We start from the raw sequence: 9410 nt of genomic DNA on the forward strand, positions 1-9410 counted from the left end.
CGCGTCGATACCAGTGTCTTCTAGAGGCACATGCTGGGCGCCTCTCGCTCCCTCGCACACTCGCTCTGTCTCTGTCTCCTCACACGACGCTGCGCTTTCGCACTGAGTCCCTTGTCTAACGACCTGTCGGGATGCACGTTTATGGATCCGCTGCGGCGCCCTCCACGCGGACACGGGGCCAGCCAACCAGCCAGCCAACCAGCCAGCAAACCAACCAACCAGCCAGCCACCTACTCATCGACCAGTCAGCTAGTCAGGAAACCAGCAAGCCAGTCAACCAGTCAACCAACGAACCAACCAGAAAGACACCGAACCAGCCAGCCAGTCAACCAGATATTCGACCAGCCAGAGAGCCAGTTTATCAGCCAGCCAGCCAGCTACCCAATCAACCAACCAGTCACCCAATCAGACGACCAACCAACCAACCAGTCAGCCCGCCCGCCAGGTACCCAAAACCGCGATTCCCGGTATTTCAGCGCCCCAAGCAAGACCAAAATATCTCGCGGTAAATCCCTCGGTTCCCTCACGATAATGCATTCACGCTCCCGCCCTCGTTCTCGTTCTCGCTGCTTCTCCGGCACCAAAGGGACTCCCAAATGTGTGTGTGTGTGTGTGTGTGTGTGTGTGTGTGTGTGTGTGTGTGTGTGTGTGTGTGTGTGTGTTCTCTTGGTCTTCTGTTACTTCGTCCTCTTCCTTCTCCTCCTCCATCTCTTCGTCCTTCTCCACCTCCTCCTCCTCCTCCTCCTCCATTTCATCCTTCTTCTCCTCCTCCTAATGTGAATCTTTTTTGGGATCTGTCACGGTTATGTTCAAGTTGTATTATTATTATTATTATTATTATTATTATTATTATTATTATTATTATTATTATTATTATTATTATTATTGTTATTACTCTCTTATTTTGTTGTTATTTTTGTTGTTGTTTGGGGTGTAAGTTTACATGGTATGTGGTGTAGTGTGGCGATGTGGTCTGGTGTGGTCATGTCTGGTGAAATGATGTGGTTTGGTGTGGTGCTGCAGTCTGATGTAGTGTGGTGAAGTGGTCTGGTGTGGTGATGTTGTCTGGTGTAATGATGTGGTTTGGTGTGGTGATGTAGGGTGGTGTGATGCGGTCTGGTGTGGTGATGTAGGGTGGTGTGATGTGGTCTGGTGTGGTGATGTAGGGTGGTGTGATGTGGTCTGGTGTGGTGATGTAGGGTGGTGTGATGTGGTCTGGTGTGGTGATGTAGGGTGGTGTGATGTGGTCTGGTGTGGTGATGTAGGGTGGTGTGATGTGGTCTGGTGTGGTGCTGCAGTCTGGTGTAGTGTGGTGATGCGGTCTGGTGTGGTGCTGCAGTCTGGTGTAGTGTGGTGATGCGGTCTGGTGTGGTGCTGCAGTCTGGTGTAGTGTGGTGATGCGGTATGGTGTGGTGCTGCAGTCTGGTGTAGTGTGGTGTTGCGGTATGGTGTGGTGCTGCAGTCTGGTGTAGTGTGGTGATTCAAGGTGGTGTGATGCGGTATGGTGTGGTGCTGCAGTCTGGTGTGGTGTGATGATTCAAGGTGGTATGGTGAGGTGGTCTGGTGTGGTGCTGCAGTCTGGTGTAGTGTGGTGATGCGGTATGGTGTGGTGCTGCAGTCTGGTGTAGTGTAGTGTTGCAGTCTGGTGTAGTGTAGTGTTGCAGTCTGGTGTAGTGTGGTGATTCAAGGTGGTATGGTGAGGTGGTCTGGTGTGGTGCTGCAGTCTGGTGTGGTGTGATGATTCAAGGTGGTGTGATGCGGTCTGGTGTGGTGCTGCAGTCTGGTGTAGTGTGATGATGCGGGGTGGTGTGTTGTGGTATGGTCTGGTGTGGTGTGATGATTCAAGGTGGTGTGATGCGGTCTGGTGTGGTGCTGCAGTCTGGTGTAGTGTGATGATGCGGGGTGGTGTGTTGTGGTATGGTCTGGTGTGGCCTTCTCTTCTTCGGTGGTATAATGTTCTTCACGGTGGAATGCGCGGTGTGCCTGGTATGTGTATGCACGCGCTCAGGGGAGGATGGCTGGTACAACATTTTTCTTGAGGGAGTTTACGTGAAATGAAATCCAAATCCATCCTCTCCCTCTTCCCTCTTTTCTCCTCTTTTTCTTTTCTTACAATCCTTTTCCTTCCTCCTTTCTCCTTCTCAAAAACATTCTCCCTCTTCCCGCTTTCCTCTTTTCTCCTTCCTTTTCCCTTCTTACAATCCTTTTCCTTCCTCCTTTCTCCTTCTCAAAATCATTCTCCCTCTTCCCGCTTTCCTCTTTTCTCCTTCCTTTTCCCTTCTTACAATCCTTTTCCATCCTTCCTTCGTCTCACAATCATTCTCCCCCCTTCCTCTTTCCTCCTTCCCTCCCTCTTCTTATATTCGTTCTCCCTCCTTCCTTCCCACCCTTAAAATCTTCTCCCTCCTTCCTCTTTCTTCTTACCTTCGCCTTAATCATCTATAAAAAAAACACAACACAACATCGAGATAAGAAAAAAATATACACAAACATCATTCGGTTTTCGGCCCTAACTAACATCACCAAAATTATGGGCGAGTCTTTTAAAATCTCCTTCCTTCCTCTTTCCTCCTCCCTTTCCCTTCTCAAAATCATTCTCCCACATTCTCCCTTCTTCTCAAAATCATTCTCCCTTCTTCTCAAAATCATTCTCCCACATTCTCCCTTCTTCTCAAAATCATTCTATCACTCCCATAGTCTCCTCTTTATTCCCCCTTTTTTTTCCCCATTCTCTTCTTTATCTATTTCCTTTACCTTATCAATCCTTCCCTTAATCTAATGCAACCAGAAACTATTTACCAATCTCTCTCTCTCTCTCTCTCTCTCTCTCTCTCTCTCTCTCTCTCTCTCTCTCTCTCTCTCTCTCTCTCTCTCTCTCTCTCTCTCTCTCTCATATCTGTTCCGCAGCGTGAGACGTGAGTGACTGTGGCTGTCTGTCTGTCGGTCTATCTTCCTTACTTCGCACCTGTCGCCTCTTCGTTGGTCTGTCTGTCTCGCTGTCTGTTACCTCGGCTCTTTCCTTTCACCTGTCGTATTACTCTTTTTTTTTTTTTTTTTTAGTTTTTTCACTTTCGCTGTTTTTTTTTCTCCCTTGTCTTTCTCTTTCTCTCTTTGCCTCCATTAACCAGTACGATTTTTTTCTTTCTTTAGCTCTTTTTTTTTTCCCTCTCTCTCAACGTGTTTTATTTGGTATATCTCTCGCTTTGTTTGATTGTGTGTGTGTCTGTGTTTCCATCTGTCTGTCTGTCAGTCTCGTTGTTACGTGTGGCTTCATCTCGCTTCCCCATCTGTCTCTCCGTCAATCTGCCTCTGTCTGTGAGTCTAATCTCCCTTCCTCTATCTTCACCTACCAATATGTCCGTCCATTAATTCTCTCGCTTTCCGTGTCCTTCCCTTCCCTCCCTTTCCCTTCCCTTCGTTTCCCTCCCACTATTGCGTCCATAAATCCAGGTAGCTAGGTTGTGTGTCCCTCAATAACACTATCTTCATCTCTACATTTGTCTTCTCGTCCGGGAGGGAAGCGCCGAGTTGCTGGGGTGGGTGAGAAATGGGTGGGGGAAGGTTAGAATTGGGTGAGGCTTGGGGTTGATGAGACTTGGATTAGAGTTGGCTTGGTTGAGTGAGGATAGGGTTTGGGTATAGGCTTGGGTTGGGGAGGATGGGGTTGGGGGAAGGCTTGGGTTGAAGGAGACTTGGGTAGGGGGATTCTTGGGTTGGGTTGGGTTGGGGAAGTCTGTGTTATCTGTCGTGCGTGAGTGAGTGCGCGCGGTTGGTTGTCTTGTGCCGACGACGTGGAGAATCTTATAACTTGTTTCCGATTTAATGTACTGGTTAATATTAATGACGCTTAGTTCGACGTGTGTGTGTGTGTGTGTGGAGGAAGGCAGCACTCGAACTCATCTCTCTCTCTCTCTCTCTCTCTCTCTCTCTCTCTCTCTCTCTCTCTCTCTCTCAGGGCAAAACACGGCCAATCTCGTCGTGTTGTTGTCTTTCTCGCTCAATGGTCATCAATTATTGGAAAGAACGAGGCTCCTCTTCACTCGCTCACCCACTTATTAACTCACACAGGTGGAAGGGACGCACTAATTAACTCGCACTCACTTAGAATTTCCAGGTAAGGACTTTATGACGTCTGTGTTTCCGTGGCGAGGGTAAAAAAGAGTTCGATCCTCCTTAGAAATCCCTTAAAAGAAGAATCTAAGCCTTTCTCGGACTATAAATGACGGTATCCCATTTTCTTTATTAATATTCCAAGGGGTAACTTCTGTATCTTTATCTATTGTATGAAAGGGTTTTTTAAATGTCATAATAGTGGGTCGGTGTACTTTTTGTTTTAATGAGGAATGTCTTGTATTAAAAAGTGTGTCTATCTCCTTCTCAAATGCTGTTCCATCTTTTATATCTCCAAGGACTAACTCATGCTTGGTTGTGTGTGTGTGCGTGTGTGTGTGTGTGTGTTCTGTTGGCTCGGATGAATGATTATCTAACTTCCATCTCGGTAAGGGAGGAGAATTTTAAACAAGTGGGAATGCTCTCTCTCTCTCTCTCTCTCTCTCTCTCTCTCTCTCTCTCTCTCTCTCTCTCTCTCTCTCTCTCAAGAAATATAAAGCTACGACAAGGAAGAAGAGTTAGAGAATTTAGTCTTTATTTATATCGAGTGGACGCGCCTTTGATAGCTTACAACATACAGGTGACTAATCTATTAAGACGACTGATTAAGTATACAGGTAAACTTAATTAGAGGGAAAGGGGAAGGGAAGGGAGGTATTAAGGATGAAGGAAAGAGGGAATGAAGGAAAAGGAGGAAACCAGGAAAGAGAAAGGGGAAGAGAGGGCTGGAGAATAAAACAAAAGAAAGGTAGAGATGAAGAGGGAGAGGAAAGAGAAGGGAATGATAAAGGAGGAGAATGGAACGAGGAAGAAGGGAAGGGAGGGGAAGGGTAGATGTGATAAGTACGCGTCTAATTTACTAACAAATATAAAGTTCCGAGCTGTTATTTATTTATTTATTCATTAGCGGGGTTTTTACTTATGTATTTTTGCCCTTGAGTTGCTTCCATTACCGTAAAAAAAATAATAAAGTGCCTTACTATTAATAGCATCACCAAACAGACCTCGCCTAGGCCCGCCCTCGACACTGTTACCAGACACCACGCGGCGCAGCTACACCCTTCCACCTCCACCTCGCCCTAAAGCATATAGACCACGTACTTTAACCTTCCCCGCTTTCCCCTTACCCTTGGCCCCTTTTCCTTCATCCCCTGCACCCCCCACCCCTCCTCGCGCGCCGCCACGCCCCTGACCACGCGACAAGAGCGGTGACTCACTACTACTAAAAAAAGAAGAAAAAACAACCTTCCCTGGGGCTGAATAAAAAGTAGACGGCGGTGATCACGGCGGGCGGGAGGAAAGGTTGGACGGGCGGGAAGAAGGAAGGGAGGATGGGAAGATGGGGGAGAGGAATGGAAGGGAGCGAGAGGAAAGGAAGGGAGGAAGGGAAGATAAGCGAGAGGAAAGGTAGATGATAGAGATGAAGGAAGGAAGGAAGGATAGGAAGGAGGGCGAGAGGAAAGATAGATGGGCGAGATGAAGGAAGGATGGAAGGATGAGAAGATGGCGAGAGGAGAGAAAGAAGGACGGGAGGAAAGGTAAATGGGCGGGATGAAGGAAGGAGAGAAGGAAGGGGAGAGGAGAGGAAGAGGGGCGGAAGGAAGGAAGAAAAAAGGTGGTAAATTAGACATATTGCTTCCTTCCTTCCTTCCGTTCTTCCTTCTATCCTTTCGTTCCTTCCTTTCCTTCCTTCTCTTCCTTTCCACATCTCCGTCATGCATCGAAACCACATGTTATCTTTTGCTCTCTCTCTCTCTCTCTCTCTCTCTCTCTCTCTCTCTCTCTCTCTCTCTCTCTCTCTCTCTCTCTTCCGTGCGTGCGTCTCCGGGCCATAAACATCGTCCCGGGTCCAGGATGCGCAGCGCGGCAGGTGCTCGACACGACGGCCCGTCCTGGCTACGGGACCCCAACCCCAACGATTGTAATTACCCCGCGGCATCTGCTGCGTGTGTGTGTGTGTGTGTGTGTGTGTGCTCGGTTTAACATGCAAAGGAACGTATTTTGTGAGTATTACGAGACAGATGATTCTCCGTTTACGCGCGCACACACACACACACACACACACACACACACACACACACGGATTCTTTTTCCAGTTTTACATTTTCCTACTTTAAATATTTGATGATTAATAATAATAATAATAATAATAATAATAATAATAATAATAATAATAATAATAATAAAACCCTCCCAATCAATGCCGTTAGTGTCAAGGAGAATGTATTAACGAACTGAGGGAATGACATTTATTATTATTATTATTATTATTATTATTATTATCATTATCATCATTATAACCATCACATGTATAACTCATTCGATCATCACCATCACTACCCACACCATCATCATCACCACCACCACCATCACCATCACCACCACCACCATCACCATCACCATCACCACCAATCCCCTTCCTCCCCGGGGCCGCGCTGACCAAAGGCACTGATCCTCTCAAGACCTAGAACCAATCTTTTACCCCTTCACCCACTTTACCCCCCTCCCCCCTCCCCCCCCTAGGCAGCAGCACAAAGGCGGTTCCCGATTGGACAAAGGAAATTGGAAGTTCGTCCGTCTTTTTTTTTTTTTTTACAAGTTGCGGGAAATGTTTACCGCGTTCTTTTTTTTTTTTTCGTTCCTTGCTTTAGAGGAGTTTCCGAGAATTAAGAATATTCCCGGAGGATTTTTTTGGGGGGGGGGGTAGAGATGGGAAATTTGAGGGAAAATAAATGGTGAAAATGCTGAGTGTTTTGGTTTGTGCGTTTGTGGTTGTTTGTGTTTGTTTTTGCGCCTCAGTGTGTGTTTGTGTGTTTCTTTTTGCGTTTCAGTGTGTGTTTGTGTGTTTGTTTTTGCGCCTCAGTGTATGTTTGTGTGTTTGTTTTTGCGTTTCAGTGTGTGCGTTTGTGTGTTTGTTTTTGCGTCTCAGTGTGTGTTTGTGTGTTTGTTTTTGCGTTTCAGTGTGTGTTTGTGTGTTTGTTTTTGCGTTTGTGTGTGTTTGTTTTTGCGTTTCAGTGTGTGTTTGTGTGTTTGTTTTTGCGTTTGTGTGCTTGTTTTTGCGTTTCAGTGTGTGTTTGTGTGTTTGTTTTTTCGCCTCAGTGTGTGTTTGTGTGTTTGTGTCCGTCTGTTATTCTGCTTTTTCTGGCTTGTGTGTACTGGTGAAGGTTTGATTAGTGAGATGCTGATATACTTATGATTTGGGATTTTGAATATATATTGAAGAACTTTATATGTACTGGAAAAGGCAGTGTATGGCAAATTTATCACCGAATACGCTTCAAATAATGGCCACCCGCATCGTTCATTGAAGCCATTATAATATTTCATGACTTCAAAGCCGGGATAAAATATGTATAAAAGGTAATCTAATCTATTCCCCCTAAAAATATAAAAGGAAAACCCATATCCCCCTAAAAAAACATGTCACCCCTCCCAGAAATTGAGAAAATACCTAAATGCTTCTGAAAATACTTGAAATTCACGTCCCCCTCTGAAAAAAGAAAAAAACCCGCCCCCTAATAAAAATAATGCAAAAAAAACACACATTTGGCCTCTTACCCCCCCTCCAGAATAACAATAATAAAATAAAATAAATAAATAGAAAACAAAAATGATAAATAAACGCCTCCCTCCCATTAAAAGGTATAAACCAAATACTATACGCCCCCCCTCTTAAAAATATTACATGCCATACATCAACAATACAACAACCATTAACATGAATTACAATACCACAGTTACGGAATATGAAAACACTCGTAGTATCGGAGGAATTACGGGCGCCGACGGTCAGGGCGCAGAGAAACTTTTAGCATCGTGATTCAAATGTTTCAGAGATGAGTGATTGGAACACGGATGGCGCATTATAACTCATCGGGGAAAATTACAATGGGCGCACAAAATAAACAATGGAAAAAAATGTATATATAATGAAGGCTGAGTGATTGAACATTTCTCCCATAATAAAAGCTGGATAGATTACCGATACGCACGCATGGAGAGTAATTATGAATCCACAATAACAATAATAATAATAATAATAATAACAATAATAATAATAATAATAAGAAGAAGAAGAAAAAGAAGACCACTAATAATAATAATAAGAAGAACAAGGACGAGAAGAAGAAGAAGAAGAAGAAGAAGAAGAAGAAGAAGAAGAATGGCATATACAACAAACATCACTTTTCCTTGTGCAAAATATATATCACACACACAAAAAACTATTACGAAAGAAATTAAAAAGAGCAAGAAACATAAATAAACAGAAAAGAAGAGATTGCATGCAAGGTATTCACAGAGAGAGAGAGAGAGAGAGAGAGAGAGAGAGAGAGCAAGCAAACTCTCAGGGGGGAAACTAGCGAAGAAACGAAAAAAAAAGAAGAAAAGTTCCGAAATTTCCACCATTTCACCAAAACATTTCTTCTTAAAATTTTCCTCAACAAGCAGCGTACGAAAGACCCTCAATTTTCACACACACACACACACACACACACACACACACACAAAATAACGCAACCGTCAAGAACTTTAAGCCTCGCGGGAAACAAGAAGAAACGAAGAAAAATGGTAAGAGAGAGAGAGAGAGAGAGAGAGAGAGAGAGAGAGAGAGAGAGAGAGAGAGAGAGAGAGAGAGAGAGAAAGTATTTATTTGTTTCCGTTCGTTAATTAGCTTCGTTTCTTTTCAGGCAAAGTTTGTGAATGACTCGACGATTCAACCCTTTGCACCTCCTCCTCTTCCTCCTCTTCTTTTATCTTCCTCTCTCGTTTTCTCCTCCTACGCATCATTTTCACCCCCTCCTAGAAAAACGAGAGAGAGAGAGAGAGAGAGAGAGAGAGAGAGAGAGAGAGAGAGAGAGAGCAAGCAGAAACAGACCATGAGAACGGGACAGGAAAAAGCGTGGTAAGAAAATAAACTAATCTCGAGAGTCACCATTTTACACAGACAGTCACGTAATATTAAAGAAAAAATAAATAGCCCATGACGGAATTTCTTAGACTACTACTACTACTACTACTGATGATGATGATGATAATAAAAACCAGTAACAATCTTGCATCACTCAGTTTGTTTGACCCTCTGACCTCAACGCCGTTTTCTGGTCCCTCGCTGACTCAGAACACAACACAAAAAGAAAACATTAAAACAAGAAAGCAAAACAAAAAATTGAAAAGTGACACACCACCAACACACGTCCAAGAAAGAAGAGAAAGAAAGCTTGGGAGAACACATGAAAAATAAAGTTAAAAAAAAATCAAAATGGCTTCAACAACACTGGTAATAATAGAAGAGATAATAA

General features: G+C 44.3%; 1 protein-coding gene across 1 annotated transcript; it reads right to left on the reverse strand.

Moving 5' to 3' along the window:
- Positions 1 to 982: 982 nt before the first annotated feature.
- On the reverse strand, positions 983 to 3274 carry LOC127004289 (soluble scavenger receptor cysteine-rich domain-containing protein SSC5D-like). Its single transcript, XM_050871851.1, has 2 exons — positions 3263 to 3274; positions 983 to 1519 (listed from the first exon to the last, which is right to left on the reverse strand). The coding sequence occupies exons 1-2, from the start codon at positions 3272 to 3274 to the stop codon at positions 983 to 985; spliced, it is 549 nt and encodes a 182-aa protein (XP_050727808.1).
- Between the last annotated feature and the right edge of the window lie 6136 nt (positions 3275 to 9410).

This window comes from Eriocheir sinensis, chromosome 27 (assembly GCF_024679095.1).
Source record: "Eriocheir sinensis breed Jianghai 21 chromosome 27, ASM2467909v1, whole genome shotgun sequence".
Taxonomy (NCBI): Eukaryota; Metazoa; Arthropoda; class Malacostraca; order Decapoda; family Varunidae; genus Eriocheir; species Eriocheir sinensis.